Genomic DNA, 19,743 nt, shown 5'->3' on the forward strand with positions numbered 1-19,743 from the left:
AAGCTAGAACAACTAGAAGATTATACCTACCTCGGTCAGGTCGCCTGTACTAATCCCAACCACGGGAAAGAAATCCGGCTCACAATTGTTATGGCTAAGGTGCACTGGGCAAAAACTCCCAAATAATGAAACGAAAGCTACCTCGGTCACTCAAACAAAAACTCTACAACCAGTGCATACTGCCAGTAAGGACATATGGAGCGGAAACTTGGCGCCTTACTAAACAACTAGAAATTCAACATAGGCCGGCTCGACGGGCTCTAGAACCAATAATGATCAGAGACAGGAAACGAGCTTCTTGGATCAGAGAACAATCTAGAGTAGCAGATATCATAGTCCAAATAATGAAAATGAAATGGATCAGGGCAAAATGACAATCGGTGGACTACCAGGTTGACCGGGTGGACACCGAGAGACCATTCTAGAAAGAGGAAGGCCAATTACTAGGCAGAGGGACGAAATAAGGGATTTCGGAGACAATGAATAGAAGCGAGAGTCGCGGTACAGGAGTGGTTGGAGGTCGATGGGAGTGGCCTTCGTCTTGCAGTGGACCTGAGTAGGCTGATTATGTTGATGGTGATCCCTTGTACTGAATATAGAAAGGCGCTGTCAAGCGTGATTAGGTGACAGAAGAATTTCAAACGCAATGTTTTAAGTGCAAATGCACTTCTTAAGCCACCCTGAATCACTCGTCTACCGTCCGTCCACCGCAGCTCAGCAACCGGTGTTATCGCGTCCTCCTCGCCCCTAGCAACGGCGCGGAGCGGAGGGAGAGCGTGTGTAGCAACGGCGCGATGACGTAGTGCGCTCGCCTGATGTCGCGCGCTCTCGCATTTCACCGCGCGAGGTGCGGCGCAGTTCAATCTAGCGCGCGCCTCCGTCGAGGTCGGTCGCCGGTTCCGCAGTCTAGATGGATTCTTGTGAATGCCAGAGTTGATCACAAGGGGGTGATAATGTAACTAAGAGGCGAATGCCAACACAGTTCAACATAGCCCCCCTCATAGCATCAACCGTGCATTCGCACTTCCCCATGCTCCCCCTCGGGGAAATGCGGGTGAATTTTATTTTTACCGGCGTCGTAACTTACGGCCGGATGTTCAATGTCACTGTATGATCATGTAATATTGTCGATGCCGCCAGCGGATAACGCGAGGTGCACTGCTACGCAACGTACTCTGATAACGTGGTTTCTGGAAATATACATGTTCTTAAATTAAGAATCAAGACAGATAATGACCTCTATTCGGTCATTCGAGGTGTCTGCGTATTTTTCAATTGCCTTTAATTATTTTAACGTGTACTCATACACGCGTGAATTCACGTGCCAGCACACACACGAACGCATGTTGGCTCGGACCCACCAGGAGGTTGCTGGGGGGCGTCACGTTCTCATGTGTGCTGCAATACAACAGACCCACATACGGGCCGCTTATTCAGTTTTATAACTGGTACAATTGCCTTGACATCTGGTGTAATGCCTCGTATGGCGCGTGAACTAAGAGGACGCTGGGAGGTCTTGGTCATTTTGAAAAAGAGTCCAACACAAAAGTCAAGACTACGAGATATCACCGGATGCTATCTTCCCATCTGTGGCAGCCATTTCTTTAACCCAATAAATACAAGGCAATTATCGAGCATTTGCCAGGTGAACTTTCATCACTCAATACGCCCTTTTCGTTTCCTTTAGGTAATATTAGCTAATCGCTAACAGACTGCAAGAAAATGGACGAAAATTGGCTAAAATTCAGAAATTTTTTTACTAATGATAGCACTCTTCTGCCGCTTCTCTAGAGTTGTCTAGAGTGCGAGTTCATCACAGCCAACATTTTGGGGCTTTCTAAATTGTGTACAACCAATTATCTCCATTTACACTATTATAACCATTTCAGGTGTTACTTCCGCCCAATCTGCATTTTTGTGTACATGAAGGGCATTGCACTCTGGGCCATTTCGTTATTGTTCGCATTTTTCCTAATTTCCGATTTTTAAACTTCTGTTCAAACAATTATCTCCATATACGCCGCTATAATGATTGAAGGCGAAACTCCCGCGAAAACGTAATCTTCGTGGAAATTCAGGGCGTCAGCAGGTTCACCATTTCCACTATTTTTTCTATATTTATCTTATATAATGGTTGTTCAAATTATGCATTCTGTTTCTGATATGTTTGTTCTAATGCGAGTAGACGTATTGCTCCAAGTAAATGGACGACTCAATTATTATATGCAAGTTTTCTGTCTTCTTAGTTCAGAATGAAACATAATTTCGGTCAAAGTCATATTTTTCAGAAAGAATGAAAATAGAAACAGCAGTACTTCACATCAAAATGCGACATCTCACAAAGCCTCAAAAGCCGCTTTGCAGTCGGCACACCTAAGCGCATAACAAGAACCGAGATGATTTATTACCACATACAATACAAAAAATAAAATCGAAGAGAACATTAGGTCGGTGACAATTCTAACGGGCAGATGTTACACATGATGGACAAAGAAAATGTGGCCCCTTAAGTTGAGGAAAGTCACAAAAGGTAATGGGTTATGCAACACTTTGCGCGGTCCCACACTCTAAAATGTTCACAAAACGATTATGTATGTTCCACAGCGTTTTTAAACTGTCATGGCAGTCAACCATACTTGTTCTAGTGAGGTTTCATCAGGAGTACATTTTGGAGCTCACATGGCGAAGTCCTCTGTTATCTATCACTATGCCAAAGAAGCATTCGTTTTAAGGCTTCGCAAACGCGGCCTGCCCACAAGGATTCCTCATTATCTGAACCAATTGACACATAAAAACGTTTTGAACAACACTTCTGCGATTAGCATTGTATCAAAATACAGTCACGCCAAGAGAAGTAAGCGATCATTTTATGTCAACCTTTTCCTGCATTGTCCCACATAAAACTTTGTCATGCCACCTACGTTGCTTCTGTTCATCAACCTTAATGCACAACTCGCACAAAAAGCGACGTAAGAACTCCAAAAGGCCGCTTCGCAGGCGGAATGGTCACTGGAGATACAAACCAAATGCAGGAAGGAAGATTACAACCTTACATTTACTGTGCTCTACGAAGAATCGAAACTCCGTGCAATGACCTCACTCGGCCAGAAGGCTGTATTTTTTACATCCGTGCACCATGAAAAAACTTGACATCTTAAAACCCAAAGCCGCAGAGAAAACAAAAAAGCTAGATGTATTCCGCAAGGATAGCTTAGAAAAGAATTTCTATTTGAGGTCGGTAACATCGCGGCTCTCATATTTTTAGAAGGCGGCTAAGAGCGTAATCGCGTTACGCCTTATGCGTCACTAAAAACAATTCTACGCTACTACAAGAGGACACTATACCGCTTCGTGTGTGAGGACTCGGTGATGGGTCGTATTGAAGGAAGTTTCCAAAACAACAGGCCACAACTTCCATTCACAATGTGGGCTGTGCTCCTGGCGGCTTTCTTTGCAACTGTAAAAGGTAAGAGCAACTCTCCATTTTTAAGCTCCTCCAAACGTGTGGACGTAGTGCTGTTTTTATCCTGTATTAAATTGTCTAGGTACTAGTTGAAACTCGCAGTGCAAAGTCACCTTACTACTTCACTCTACCAGGACCCCTTGACCCTACTACGATCGCTTAGTCAGTTAAACCAATAGGTGTCAGTTAAAACAATAGTCGACTGACAATGATGGTGACGTTTAGTCACTAGTACGTTTGAAGGGGTAGTCCCAATGGCATGTCAAATTTCGACCAACCCGCACTGCGATAACGGTTCTTCAGTAGAAACCATTGAACATATTTTATTATAATGTGTGGCCTACTTGGCACCAATATCCGTTTTTTGAAGATGTTAAACGCCTAGATCAAGGGCCGGTAACTTTGAAGACCATCCTAGGACCATGGACTTGACCCTTAAAGCAGCGTCAGGCTCTAAAAAGTTTGTTTTCTTATTTGGAGGTTATCGGCCACATTTCAAAATTGTTAATTCTGTGACACAATCTACAAAATAGTCCGCCAAGCCCGTCAAGCCACGCCAGATTGTTTTTTTTTTATGCCACCTCTTTCCAGGGCCTGTTTTCCCTACATCCCCGACACCTAGCAGAGAAGCATGTAGGCGATTGCAAACGCCGGCAAAACTTTCTGCTTTTTTCAATAAAGAGCCTTCTCTCTCTAACTCAAATACATTTGTTTTGCTTATCCTGCATATTCGTCAATGACACTCAGTTTAAATTTCATCGAGACGAATGATCCTGGCTGAGCACGTTTCAGGGTCTGAAATTTACTTCAGGTGGGAACGTTTAGGCCCTCTTCCAAATTTCTTCAAGACAAGTTGCAGAAAGGAATACTGAATATTGCGCAAACAAGCACAATTTTAGACATCGTCTCATGTAAATCATTTTCGTTGAAGTTAAAATGTTGCCGCGCCCTCCTTTGACATTGCCTTCATCCCACCTTTCTCAATCATCATCATCATCATCACCATACCAGCCTACTCAGGTCTAGTGCAGCATGAACGCCTTCCCCATTGGCCTCTGACAGCTCCTGTCCTGCGCTGCTCGAGTTCACAGTTTATACACGAATTTCTCCATTTCATCCCTCCATCGGGTTATTGGCTGACCTTCCTCTTCTTCTATACCTACCTCTTCGAAACCATTCTGCTACCCTAATTGCCCACGGGTTGTCGGTTCATCTCATTACATGGCTCGCCCAAGTCCATTTCTTTTTCTTTATTTTAACTATAATATCTTCTACTCTAGTTTTTCTCTGAGCCAGGTAGCTTGTTTCCTGTCCCTTAGGCTTGTTTCTAACATTCATTGTTCAATTTCCCGTTTAGCCGGCGTAGGCTTGCTTTCTGGCTGTTTAGTAAAGGGGCGAGTTTCAGCTCCGTATCTCATCGCCGGCAGTTTGCACTGGTTGTATTTCTTTTTAGTGACAGAGCTTGCCTACGTTTGAATATTTGGGGGTGCTTGCCGAGTGCTGCCCAAAACACACCCATTCTGCGGTGGATTTCTCTCTTGTGGTTGCGGTCAGCACTAACTATCTGTCCGGGGTAGTTATGCTCTTTAACTTCTCCTAACGCTTAATTTCCTAAGCTGAGGAGAACTTTTTGGCACGTTTATTCATCATTACTTTATATTTATGCATAGTTATTTTAGCCCCACGGCCGTGCTTTCTGATTGTATCTCCTGACGCTTTGCTTCCATGTGTTCTGCAGTCTCACTCAGCAAGACAATGTAGTCCGGGAATCTCAAATGTCTCAAGTATTCCCTGTTTATTCTTAGTCCTATGCTTTCCCAGTCAAGCTTTTTGAACACCCCTCCAGCCATGCTGTGAACAGTTCTGGCGAGATGGTATTTCCATGTCTTACTGCCTTTCGAATTGGAAATTCATCTATGTGCTTGTGGAGGGTTATCCTGGCCGTGCATTCCATAAATATATCTTCTATAAGTGTTGTGCAGGTTTCCCTCTATTCCGTGGTCTTTTAGTGCTTCTAGCGTGGCTGCGGTGAGTCCGAATCAGCGCTTTCTCATAAGCTATAACTGCCTTGTAAAGGTTTTTTTTTTTGTACTCTGCGGAGGTCTATATCACTTGATTGAGGACATGGATTTCAACCATGGTTGAGTACGCTTTGCTAAACCCGGCCTGCTCTCCGGGTTATTGGGAATCTAGGTTGACACCAATGTGGCTATAACCGTTTAGCAAACTTGTAGTTAGCCACATAGTAGACCTTTCTGAAACGTTTCGTGTATGCGGAATTATGGAAGTACGAATGTTTTACTTTTGCTCACACCGCTTCAACAAAAACAAGGATAGGTAGATAGCAGAGTGCGGCAATAGAGTACAGTATTGCGTAAAGTAATTGGCACTGGTTTTACCTCTGTACGACCGCCAGAAACGCGAAATCATGGTCCCTAGAAATTCTGTATACACGGAATGTATACATACCAAAACAAATGGTATCCAATTACGCTCTTCAGTTAAGACAGAAACACCAAAAACTTTATCGAACGTTATTATTCTGACAAATATTTCATTTATTTGTTTTTCAAGAGATTATCTGTATCAGTTACGCCTGGGTGCGTAATACTCCGTGTGAATTCCGTATTCCCATCCTCACTCACGCCGTAAAAGCTAGTTAATTCAAACTTCAAGGGGACACCACCTCAGTTCGGATTAATGTAAGTTCGAAATGACGAATCTGAAGAACAAAAGCCGTAAAACGCGATTGGGGAGCAGTAGAGCGTGTCAGCAATAGAACGCTTAAGGAAGTACGCGAGTTAAGCCTGCTTTTTTTCCTTGAAGGCGAGAACCAGCGCTTTTTTTATCATAGAGCCAATCTAGCGGACTGCCTCCTCTTCACCTTCTGCAAAAATGAAGGATAGACGGGCGGTCGTGTATGCGGTTATTACTTCCTAGGGATGGCCGCACTGGTTAGGGTACCTCTATTCTCGCGCATTTCCGCCGTACTGGGTGAAGGCACGTATACGTCAACGTTGCCATTTTGGGTCACTTGGGCCCTGCCGCAACAAGTCACTGCAGCAAGATCGCGCTGTAATTTTCGCTGCAACATGGTTCACGCACGAATTTTGAGTCATGTTATCTATTTCGCGTTCCTGGGTCTTGTGGGAAACGAAACCAACTATGCGTTGAGCACTTTCACCCAATAGAAGCGGCACGGGACCATTCAAATGGTGTCCCACCGTATACGGCGGCGCTGGCACCGAGGGTATACGTAGCAATGGTGCCTTGTCAGCAATGAGTTTTACGCCTTTAACTTCGGAAATGATGTCATTTGTCAGCACGGCCCACACCTTGAACTCCTATCGGCGTAGTCTGCAAAGAAACTTCCAAAACGTCGGCCATTGGCGCTTTAAATTGATTTTACCCAATTTAACTTCTCTTAAAGTTTTTCTTTCCTTTCCGGAGGTGACGCAGCCTCGATATGTAGGCAGCAGCGGGTACACTTTGTGGCCGTGGGGTAGGCACCAAATTGGTGGCATGGTGGCGGGCAGTTCGAGTTATCCGTTGCGGAGACCACTCGCAATTGGCTTTTTTTGTAGCGCAAGCTACAGTACGCTACCTCAGGCAGTCATCGCGGCGTGACGAGTCTTGCCTTTGAGCGCTTGAGGTCAAACCGCACCCCTTTCCGCCAGCGCCCGGCATGGAGCTGCGGCCTGATGACGGGTAGAGATAAGCGGCAGGGGAGAGATGGGCGAGGAGGTGCGGAGACGTGCGCTTGACGTGGCGGAGGAAGGCGAGGAGGCCGCCGCCGCGGCAGTAAGCGCGCCATGAATGAAGGCCACCAGGCCACTTGCCGCGCTCAACCCTGTGCGATAGAGGAAGACGAACATCCAGCTGTGGTCGCTTGTACAGCGGCGAGGGTTAAACAGCGCCGTGAGGCGAAAAAGAGGAAAAAGGCTGCTGTTGCGTACAGCTTAGCTACCTTCAAGTACTTAGCATTAGTGTGAGCATGCTTCATTTTTTTTTTACATAGACTTATGTGGGGGCTTGTCCAGACCAAATCGTACAGTCCGAATTGTCCTTAAAGTCGAATTACTGAAGTTCGAATTTGCGAGCTTTTCCAGCATACGGAACGATTCACTAGGGCATCAATGTACAAAAGCAAACATTTTGGAGGGGATTCGCAATTTATGAGAGAACAAACCTCGCAATTGCATTTGAAAATAATCGAATTCTGGGTGGTCGAGGTTCGATAGTGAGTAATTCCCCTGGTTTCAAACGTTGTCCTGCGGAATGAACCGACAACTTGCACGCAGCAGCGCTGGTAGGGTATCGCCAATACATGTAAAATCTTTTCACTGCTCTCGGTATTGCAGGTGAGCGCGGCAGATTCCGGAAGCCATTCAAAGTCGCTCATTCGAGTCAAAGTACATTCGTTTCAAATACGTTTGAAACGTCGGAAGCACACCACTAGAATTGTAGATGCATTGAACAATAATGATTTGTTCCTCTTGGAAGGAATTAAGATTTATTCTTCATTTCATAACTGTTGAAGGTTATGTCCGATTTCACAAATTTAGTTTACAGATTATGCTCTTTTTTCAACGCGATGTGCTCCTGGTTTTCAGATTATGCTTTTTTTCAACGCGAAGTGCTCCTGGAAAAATGACACATTTGCAGGTGGCGAGGTTATCGAGGTTATGAAGTGTGAAACAGCATTACGTCGCAATGCTGTGGTTCCCTCAGCATTTTAAATGTGTTTTTGTTATGTGCTGGTTCATTATAAATAAAATAGTAAGTGCGCTTTTGTTTTGTGTAACCCAGATTACTGTAAGCCATGTGTTTCGTTGACTGATACTTTATCTCGTATTTTTCTGGTTTTTGTTAATTATTCGCGAGGATATTGGCAATATATTTTATTTTTAATGATTATAGTATTTTTCCAGTTTGGGCATTTCTGCGAATAGTCATTCATTGGTTACATTGCATGTGCTACTGCTCGCGATTTAATACTCTCCTGCCTCTCGTGGTATATTAACTAAAAAATATATTGAAAGAAACGTTTTACGTCACAAATTAGGCCTTGTCTATGCGTAACGTGGCACAGATTCGAGTTCTCTCATGGTTAGCAACAAAATTTTGTACGCACACACCACTTATCAGTTTAGCCATGGGATTTAACTGTATATAATCGGTATCAGAGCCACTACGACCACTGCCAATTCCGCTCTCTTTTTTTAAATACATTTACCTCTGCTCGTGAAATCAGTTTCACATCATTTTAACGCTTTAAAATTATCTCTAAGAATCAAATTTACCGTGATGGACGACTGGTAACAGCCTACATAAGGCTTCGACATAGAAAATGAACAATGGTTATTTTGGGGGGTGCAGCTAAGAGACATATTTATAATGATACAAAAAATTCAAAACCACTGCCTAACATTGAGGTTTTCAGATGAAATTTCATTCTGTAGTGAATGTAAGCGCAGTATTACAAAACATGGCTGCAGACGGTAATATGCAGCTTGAAAAACGCGCGAAAAAATGTCTAGAATGAATCTGCACAAACCCTTGAAACGAATTGTTATTGACTGAGTTATTGGAAAAAATACAATGCAGGAGAAAATTTGCCAATCAAACATAGACTCTACGATCTTCGACGTTCTGATTTTCTAAATTCTTGCTTGTCTGTTTAGAGCATCCGGCAAATTTGTTTCTACCATCGTTTTCTCATGTGTTACTTAGTTGCTCAACACCATTCGAGGAATAAAAATTATGTGCTGTCGCATTGTTATCATCTTGAACAGGAGCTGAGCAGCCCAAAGTTGTTTACCCACGTCTTCTTGAGGAACGCTCGGCTGACGGGAGAATGGCGCTACATATTCACGACGGACTTACGCTAAACCTTAGAAAGGCGTCGGTCGCTGCTGAGGAGTTTCGTGTCTTGAAGGTTGAAGATGGGCATGAAGTGACGCATTTTGTGAGTACAATAAGGCCATGCTTGTGCCGGTATTTGTATATTGTATTAGTGACGTCTATCGATAAAAAAATGAATTGAAAATTAGCTTGATTGCGACACGGCGGAGTTCCACCATGATGTATAAGTTGCCGCTCGTAGAAAGTTGTCGGTAAACAGGTCGTGCCATCTATAAAAAACCAAAAATTATTTCGCAGGTCCTCATTTCTTTTTTAAAGTTTTTAATCCCGGTTCGTCAGTTCCTGCCTACGGTTCTTGGGTACCCCTAACTTGTTTTGTTATGGTATGTTCAAATCGAGGAAATGGGAACTGAAATTAGATTACGAAATTATAATGATCTTATACGACGAAGATGATTTTATATCGTGGTCGGTGTGCCGTGCAGGCATTCAAGTATCGGGGCTCTTCTGCCTGCATGCGGGTTATTTTTTGCCCTAATCTTTCACTTCGTCTTCCACAATTGTGCGGAAGTTCCGAGAATCGTCTGCTACTGCGAAAGAAATACCGCGCCGTATCTCTTTATTGTGAGTTTGTTTTTTAAAGCCAGATTTAGTTTGAACCCCGACCCGCCGCGGTGGCTCAGTGGCTAAGGCGTTGCGCTGCTGAGCACGAGGTCGCGGGTTCGATTCCCGGCCGCGGCGGCCGCTTTTCTGATGGAGGCGAAAAGCAAAAACGCCCGTGTGTACGAGATTTCGGCGCACGATAAAGATCCCCAGGTGGTCAAAATTAATCCGGAGCCCTCCACTACGGCGCGCCTCATCGCCTGCGTTGCGTCGGCGCGTTAAACCCTACAATCAATCAATCAATCAGTTTGAACCCCGTCATTTGGCTGATTTCAGTCGTTCTGTTTAACGTGATACTATATTGGGGATCCTCATTTTGTTGTAGTATTATTTGTTTCTTTTTTTTTTCTTTTTTTAACTGACCCACCACATCAACGCAATTAGAACGGCTAATTGCTGAACTTTGCCAAATATACATGTTTTTTGCGGAGGTACAAGGTTCTGCACGGTTTGTGCCTTTTTTGCAATTAGTTCTGTGTTCTTTTGCTTTGCTTTTTTTTACTTTTTGTGCTAACCGGCTTAGGCTGGTTCACAAGATTGCGTTCATACTTTTGATAATTTTCTTTAGTTTTTTACATCTTGATTTTTTCCATTTTTCGAAGAATGATATGCATTTAGTGCTGTATAACAATTGAATGTGCGAACTTCACCGTTTTCGCCCTCTGACGCACGAATGCTGACGCAGTAATTAACTACGCGAATTATTCAATTTTGCAGTACAACGGAAAGGATCTCGAAGAGCATATCTACGAAGACGAGAAAGAACTGGCAACTGTTCACGTAAACCGAAAAGAAACCGGGGTTGAAGTCGTGAGTAGAAAACATTACTTAGCATGAACGTCTGTGTAATTCATGAAACGTGAGAAGAAACTACGACCGTGGCGCTTTTAGGGACGCTGTCTTTGACAGAATATATTACGCGCCGAAAATACATGATGCCGCTTGAGTAATTTTGAACTTCGCGGTATTTTGCCGTTTATTTTAGATATTGGTGTTACTATCCCTTCTGCTTCGACGTGGATAAAGCGCTTACGAATGATACCAGAAAAATATCATTTTTGTGCTTCGTTTATATTTTGTTTTTCGGCATCCGGAGGCGACAACCCAGTCGCGCAAGCTTTATTGTGGTATTTCTCCGAATAAAAAATTGTTCGCCATCCCGCCCGGTGAATGCCGATGTCAAGCAAAGCTCTTGTAAACCACTACCAATGGTGATGGAGGAGGGCGTGAAATGCTTCTCGTCGTCTCGGTTGGCTTGTCGCGTGCGCTCGGATAGTGTCGCTAGATGAGTCAGAGCATGGAGCAAGATAAACAGGAGCGCCGACTTCGCTCTCTCCGGCGGGCTCTTAATGTTCATCACTCGCCGAGCACAATGTAGATGGCGCAGCGAATGGCGCACCGCCGGCATTCCCCGTGCGCCGGCGGGTGCGTGGGCACGGAGTGCTTTAGGCCTGCTTTGGCGCCGCTTCGCATTCACTGCGCTCCCCCTTCGCACGGCTTGATTAACTTATTCGACAGCACCTTCTGGGCAACCCGGACCCGAAGGAATTGAGTGGTCGTACGGCAATGATACGTTGAGGATTGGTTTGCATGGCGGGAAAACAAAATGTAGGGACGTAGTACCACATATACACATATGGCTGCTATACAAACACCACCTTTTCCGCAGTGCTTGCCGAAAATGCGACTTCGTTTTGTAAATTTGTGAACACCAATTCGGCTGTGTTTTAACAGGTTTTGCAAAAGGCGAAAGGAGCAACTGGTTCTGATCAATAGCGATTATAAAAGTTCCCTCAGCTTTCTCGCAGTTCTCCAACTTACGTCCAAAACAGAGTGTGCCTATAACACGGACCGGCACTCACACGCTCATCAGAAAATAACAGAAACGCGATAGCATCACCCGCGACTGCCCGCGACGTAGCAATCTGCTCAAGATCAAGGCCCTGACAGTGCGGTATTTTCACAAGACTTCATTTTGCGATATTTGAATTCGTCCTGACCCTATATCTCTGTGGTGATGACTCGCAGAAAGAAAAGGTTTAACGAGCCGGTTGTTTTGCTGGTCAGCCACTTAAAGAAAAAAAAAGGTCGGGAACCCTGGTAGGCTCAAAATTGCAGCCATACAAATCGCAGCATTTTATTTGGAGTCCGCGGCGTTATCGACGAGATACCACGACTGTAGAGCGACAGTGACCATCGGGTGGTAAGTTGCGGCACGAGTTACAATGAAGACTGCGTCTGATACTCTTGGGTGCCTTATCAAGCTGACAGTGTTTTTGTATACTGAATATTACTCTTGCTCATTCTTTGGTGCTTCTGAAGTCGTCGTCGTTCAGTTGCGTCTTACATCTGCTGGTTTAGTAGACTATTTTTAGCGGCTCTTCATAATGTCAGAGTAAACACTCCCTGATAGGGAATAAGCGATCGCCACGTATGCGGTGGCGTGCAAATATCTGCGCCGTCTATCGCGGCTGAGCACGGGTGTTTAAATTCCGAGCGTGAACGCATTCCTCCTGCATAGTAGGACAGACATAGGACAGACGTCGCTGCTAAAGAAAAGACGCCTCTGGGGAGAGCGAAGAAGGGAAGAGCCATGTACAAAGACACAGCGACGAGAGAGCGAACGAAGGGGGAAGAGACCAAAGGGAAAGCTGGGCGGCCGGCGGCGCGTGGACATTATTGGCCCGAGCAAATGATTTTTTCTGGGCCACAGTCGGCGCTCCTCTTTATATCTTGCTCCGTGGTACAGAGTATCGGCCCTCTTTTCTCCTATTTTTCCGTGCGGTCGCCATGATGATTGGTCAGTTCGCATTACGTGACATTTGTTTACGGTGTTATTGTTCATGGGCGCCGCCATTTTATTGTTTATGCGTTTTAGTCGGTCAACTCTGGTAGTCTTAGCTTGTCCTCCCTGCCTTGCGTCTGCGCGCGACTGACGTCGTTCCGAATTTGAATAAGAGCTAACGCGTGTAGCAGCATTTCATCAGCAGAAGTCGGTCCAAAGACGCCGTTCTGCTGCATCTTCGGTAGTGTTGTTAACAAACTACCCGGTCGAAGTTACCGGCGAGGCCGTATATGCGGCAATCTCGCAACGCTGATAAACGCCAGAAGGGCCGCCGTTGCTGACTTGCGTGCCTCAGTGGTGGTCTTACCTACTTACGATCGGCTTCTCTGGTGGCAAATGCTGGGTCCTGCTTAGCCTGACGCATGCGCTCGCCATCTTGTACAAGAACTGCTGTATTTAGTGACACTAGTCCTGCCTCGTCTTCAAAAGGTAATCGACAAACCTAATCTTTACCAGGAACACATGATTGAAGGTCCCAATGCTCACAGGTGCCTTATAATGCATAACGCGGTTTATATGCTTGTTTCTTTTTTTTGTTAAAGAAATTATGAGCTCTAAGATGTATGCCTGATTTGCCGCCCCATGCGCTCGGCGTGTTAAGCCTAGGCGCCTTGGCGTTTTCGCCGATTGAGGCGAAACCTTTTTGGGTATAGAGGTATACAGTTTTGGTGTAAAAACAATATTTTATCTGGTCCTCGTTTAAAAAGGCACAATTTCCTTCGTGACATCGACGTATGAACTAAGTCGTGGTAATCACTTGTGAATGCAGTCAATTGCAAGGAAAGACACACACGCCGGGATGAATTTTCCGAAAGGTTTTAATGGAATCAACAAAAATGCATTCTGGGCTTGCTGCTTCCCCCAACTACTTAACCTCAAATCAGAAAATACATGCAGAAAAGGACGGACCCCCGAAGTTATTGTGGAGAGGGTGCGATCTGTCTAAGGCCACAACGTTTACGAACTACACAATGAGATGGGATAAAAGATACCCGATTACGGTAATCGGTCCACACTAATGTCACTAGATAAGATATAGAGTACCGTCACTGAGGCACGCAAGTGAGCCATGGCGGCCATTTCGTTTTTTATCAAGGTTGCCAGATAGCCGCTTCTGCGGCCTGCGAAGCGCGTTTCTTTGATTCGCGTTCGGAACGATGCCAGTTCCGCGCAGACGCATAACAGGGAGGACAAGCTGAGACTACCACAGCTGATCGACAGAGAACGTAGAAACAACGAAATGGCGGTGCCCATGAGCCCCCGCAGTGTAAACAAATTTCACGTGATGCGAACTGACCTATGATCACGGCGGTGGCACGGAACAATAGGAGAAAAGAGTGCCGATATTCTGTAACCTTTTCTAGTGACACTAGTACACACTATATGCGAACATAAAGCCAATCGCATGTTAAGCAACAGCAGACTCTATATCGCCGCAAACCGTTCCTCCTGTTTTGTTCACGTATGTGTTTTTTTTTTTGCCAGAGTCTGGCCGCGCCCGGCTGTCTTACCTGTTTTCGAAGTGAAGCCCGTGTTCCCTTCTCTTTCTTGTGTATGCCGCACAGGCTATCTTATTTCATAGAGACAGTGTTTCACCCGGTAGTCACCAGACTAGAATAACCTTTTTTGATCTCCTCTTTTCGTGATGTAATTCGAAGCTTCCAGAAACAGTCACGCGGAAAGATAAATGCTCGCAGGAAAAACGCCACGGCATTCGATTCGCCGACCCTCGTGTGTGCGCGCCACGTTTTTGACTCCTCCTTCCCCGCTTGTGTATTCTTCCAGTACTTAGTAGAGCGCAAATTGGCTTCAATAAACTTTGTTGACTGAAGAAACCTACGTCGTCCTTGGCTACGTGACAACGTGTTATCTATACTCCGGTTCTTCGGAGTGTAGGATTATATCTACAAGCAGCCACCCATCATTCCAAAAAAGCCCTGTGAACAAAGCCTTGCCCCATTTTCCTGTTCTTATCTTTAACTTCCGGCTTCCCGTTGTTGTTTCGAAGGAAAAACGCGCGTAGCGCATGATCGCGTTTTAATGCCTGCTGGCCGTAGTCCTTCGGTTCATTTGGGGACCAGAAAAAGCTGATACAGAAGCCCGCTAGGAATCTAGAAACTCTAAACTCAGACGGCTGCTTAGTTAGAGGTATACGTATTCCCGGAACATCAATTAAACATCACTTAGTTTGTACAGTCGGTGTTCGTTTGCTCTACCCGCGGTTATAAAACGTTACTGCTTAACACAAGAGGGTGTTTACAGGTCAAGTCCAGCTATACATAAGTTACGTATTTTTACTTGGGGTAATCCGATTCACACCTATCCGGAACCATTTCCTGTGCCCGATGGGTTGGGTTAACGTATGACGCAGTTCCCCATTCACTTAATTTCGTATAAAAAAGACATGCAGATCCCTTCACCCATATTCAATTCACGCCATGTGGGTTTAAGGATATCGAAGCTATATAGACTGGCCTTGACATTGTTGTAGTGTTTGACGAAGTTCAATACTTTTTATGCTAGGTTCTTTAAGCGAAATTACCTAACTTCATCTTATTTTTTCCTTCGCCCCGTTGTCCTACTTATCCTTCGAAGGAAATAAAAAGTCAGCTAGGTAACCTTCAAGTTCTACCACCACGCTGGAGCTGCTTGATTTTCTTGGAAGTGTATTTTCCACTCTTTTCACAGTGAATCTCCCATGTGTCGTAAATGCCATATTATAAAGGTACAAAGCGGTCTAACGATTAACCCTTTTATACCCTATATGAACTCCTTCAACGCCCACTCAATTATTGGGCGCAATAACCGAAGCAGAAGTTTGCTTTGTCCAAGATGTTCAAATCGGCAAGCCAACTGGCCCGCAATCAAGCTCTCGTATTATCGTAGCCCAGAATCTGTGACCGAAGGCTTGGCAGAGTACAATTTATGCGGCAGCAAAAGACACCGAGTGCAAGATACAGACTACGAAACTATCGCAGCACGCCTACCATGGTGCGGCCTTGCTTAAGGAGCATATTTCGACGATCAACAACATTAAAGGGTGAAACTACCGACGTCCGTGTGCGACCCTGTGTTCACAAAAAAATTGAAAACAAGAAACACCTTCGTGGAAGTCACTTTTACATGTAATGCTCGTGAAATCCAAACTTCTGGGGATATTTTGTCTAGCTGCTTCTGTTATTTCACGCCTGGGGAGTCTGGACGCTGACGATCCACATGTGTGCCGGAAAAAGAGTTTATTTCACGCTATGTTCGCGCGAGTGACAAGAACATGGGATGGCAGTGATCGCCAGACGAGGTGAGGGGGGAAAGCGTCCGCCTGAACAACGCCAAGCCAGCAGGCGCCCGTGCTGTATATTCAAAACGTCTTGCTCGCAAGCGCAGCAGACCTAGCGCCACTAGAGCGACAGTCCGTTTCTTGCATAGGCGTGCACAACAATCTTATTTTTAGATCGATAATATTGCCACGCAAGTGAGCTGTGTTCCGCTGTTACAATTTCCCCCAAGCATGTTATCTAAATTGAAGTTAATATTAACCGGCATGAGCACCCTTCCAAGAAAATGGCACGAGTGCGGTGGGTCAAGGGTCACGAACGTAAGAACGAAAAACATGGACCATTCCGATGATTGCGATTTCTAAATGAAGAGTTTCAGAACTCGCAACTTTGTAAATACTGCGGTGGGTGTGGCCTAACTGCAATGTTTGTTATAAAGTAAACACGTTGTGGTAAGAATTATGAAGTATAAATACTTTATTGGTTACTTCAAGGGCCGCGAAGGGAGCGGGTAGTGTCACTAGATGAGGTAAAAGAGTATCGACACTCTTTTCTGCTATTCTTCCGTGCCGCCGCCGTGATCATTGGTCAGTTCGCATCACGTAGCACTTGTTTACACTGCGACGGTTCATGGCGCCGCCATTTTGTTGTTTATTCGTTTTCTGTCGGTCAACTGTGGTAGTCTAAGCATGTCCTCCTACTCTGCGGCTGGGCGCGACTGGCGTCGTTCGGAATTCGAATCAAAGATGACGCGTGTAGCAGCATTTCAGCTGAAGAAGTTTGTCCTTAAAACGTCGTGTTGCTGCGTCTTCAGAAGTGTTGTTTACAAATGACCTCGCCTAGGTTAGCTGTGAGGCCGCAGAAGCGGCAATCTGGCAACACTCATAAAGAACAAAATGGCCGTCTTTGCTTACCTGCGTGCCTCATGTGACGGTACTCTGTATCTTATCTAGTGACACTAGGAGCGGGTATTGCATGGGTATACCAGGCAATATTCGAGTCACACTGAAGTAAAGCAAAACAAATACCACAAAGTGTGAAATTTGTTGTCATTCGACTGATTACCATACACAGCATCAAATGAATTAATAAATGAGAATACACAATAAACAAATGGCATCAAGTGTTTACTTCAAGGTTTCCGGGCCTGCTATCAGCACAAGGTTTTCACGAAGGCTATTCCCCAATTTTAATAGTGCATCAAGAATGAGTTCGTCAATGTGGTGCTTGTAGGCAACGAATATGAGCTCTAGATTGTATTGTTAATAGTACACCTGGAAAAATTGCCGCCTGATAATGAGTGTTAACATCTGCAGAGCAAAAACATTTCGTCAAGTTTTTCGCCGTAGCTAAGCAGGCTTAGGTTGGCCCATTTGTTTAGTAATGCAACACTTGTGGATGGTGAAAATTCAAAGTATTCATATTAGCTGAATGTGCTAGCAATATAATGCGATCGTCATGGGTGGAACAAGTTGTATGTATTAGCGGCTGTGAAAAGCGACTGTGAAAAGCTATATTAGTGGTTATCTGGGCTAATGGACATGCATTATTTTGCAATTGGTCACATTTCAATCTACGGCCTAGTTTTGTAACACTAAGAGAATGGTTGTGGTTTCATTGGATCATTGGGCCTTTTGTTGTTTGTATTTAAAGAAACCCCACGTGAAAATGTACCGATGCTTCTAATAATATTGCCCCCGAGATCACTTGAATTCGCTTCAGGAGCACAGGGCCTAGTAATGTGCTTGCGACATCCAGAAATGTGTATGCCAGATGAAAAATTGTTACCTGAAGTGAAATGTCTATAATAACGGACTAGCTGGTCAGAAATGACAGGTTTGAACCCAATTCAGAATAATGACAGCTTGTCCATACATCTTATTAAGCTCTTTCTTGCAATATATACTTTCTGTTTTCATGCGTAAATCTGAAGATGAGTGTGGAGGTCGTGAGAGGACGCAGATAATTAGGCCACTGCAAATCCAGGAGAATAATTGAGGGTGATTGATGATGTTTGGAAGAAAATGTCATGCATTATTTTGGTGAACGCGCTCGTTGGTAATATGGGTCGATAATTATGCACTAATGCCCTGCAGCAAGACCCCAGTGATTTCATCAATTTTTCATCCAATGTGAGCGTGACCTCAAGAAAAAAAATGTTCAGAACTAGCATGGTATTCCTTCGTTTCTTGTGCTTTCCGTCACAGCGCTAGTAATACTGCCAAGACCTGCTACCGATGAAAGCTCCCTTCCGTTGAATAGTGCCGATGATTGTAGTTTCCGTCGTCGTTATTGATGGTGCGGCCTTTTTATTACCTGCTGTGTTAGTGATACAGAAATGATTGTTTCATCTTTGTACAAAGCCTCTTCGGAAGGCATTGTTTAAATATGTTAGCAGGTTTGCCATCACACAGCTTCTTGGGTGAGCTGTTAGATACGGTAATCAGGGCAGCAGTTGATGGATGTATGGTCTTCCAAAACCGCTTTGATCTTGTTTGAGCCTCTTAGGTAGTATATTTTACAGAAAAGGTTTTTTTTTACCAGTGCGAACAAGCTTATTCATCGGCTTCACAGCGCCTTAGTAAGCCTGCAAAGTGTTCGCTTGGTTCTTTTCATCTGAGCTTCTTTAAAGGGTCTTGCTTCCGACTGATTAGCTTTTTTTTGCGTTGGTACATCGCGGTGCGATGTTTTGTCAATATTATGCGATAACCTTCGGAATAAAATATTCTGCCGATTCATTAAGTTTCTCGCGAACATTCACGCCATTACCCAAATCATTATTTCCAGGACTTGCTTTCGAACCTTGAATATAATAAAATAAGTGGGCAAATCACCTTACTATAGCTTATAGCTTAGCTTGTTCAACGTCCATTGAAATGCTCCCGATAAACGCTTTCTTTTATGCCTGAAAGCACTAGCAAAACATTCAGTAATCACGAGCACATAGCGAAAAAATGCTTGAATTGCTCGTCGCGCAAGATGCGTATTCTAATTTCTGCTTTTGCGCCTTGTTAAAATAGCTAGAGATTCGGTTTATTGCTACTACAGAAACGATGTTGGCCCGTAGCCGCTGTGCGCCTTGAGCACGCAACAATGCGCACGCAAACACGCAATGCACAAGCAACAGCGCGCACCAATACGCACGCAATTTACGTGCGCAAACAATGAACAGAAAAAAGAATAGCAAAATTCTGTCCGATTTTCTGGGATATTTGATAGACCTAGAGCAGCGGCATTTGTCTTTGGCAGCTTTCAGTCACCTAATCTTTACATTTTCTGGACTGTCTGCGCTTATGCACTTCAATTTTTGAAGAAAAAAGTTGCAAGAATTGTGCCTAAGAGGTTCTGACAGCCGGCTGTGGCTACCAGGGCGGACAAGCAGCCGCCAAAGAAAAAAAATTTTCCTGCATCCGTACACCTGAGTACCGGCTAGCAGACTGGCTGTACCTTGTTGTTGTCCTAGTCCCCGTCACGTTCAGCTTGCGGGCCGCTCATCGTGTCCACTTCATTGTTGTATTCATTCGGCGAGCGGTGCAGTAATTAGCCACCGCGTACGCGCGTCGGTGCTGCCTGGAGTAACCGCGTCCGTCGGATGCCACAGAATGAAGCTTTGGTATAGTGGCGAGATGGGA

At 44.7% G+C, this 19,743-nt stretch overlaps 1 protein-coding gene across 1 annotated transcript in view; it reads left to right on the forward strand.

Annotated features, from left to right (window-relative positions):
- Positions 1 to 3,175: 3,175 nt before the first annotated feature.
- The window catches only part of LOC144143065 (venom metalloproteinase BumaMPs1-like), a 55,671-nt gene continuing 39,103 nt past the window's right edge, over positions 3,176 to 19,743 (forward strand). The window contains exons 1-3 of the mRNA XM_077674880.1: positions 3,176 to 3,466; positions 9,259 to 9,431; positions 10,709 to 10,801. Of these exons, the coding sequence (XP_077531006.1) occupies positions 3,370 to 3,466; positions 9,259 to 9,431; positions 10,709 to 10,801 (363 nt within the window). The 5' untranslated portion in view covers positions 3,176 to 3,369. The remainder of the gene's footprint in view (positions 3,467 to 9,258; positions 9,432 to 10,708; positions 10,802 to 19,743) is intronic.

This window comes from Haemaphysalis longicornis, unplaced genomic scaffold, assembly GCF_048455015.1.
Source record: "Haemaphysalis longicornis isolate Haplotype H1 unplaced genomic scaffold, Haemaphysalis longicornis Haplotype H1 scaffold_6, whole genome shotgun sequence".
Classification (NCBI taxonomy): Eukaryota; Metazoa; Arthropoda; class Arachnida; order Ixodida; family Ixodidae; genus Haemaphysalis; species Haemaphysalis longicornis.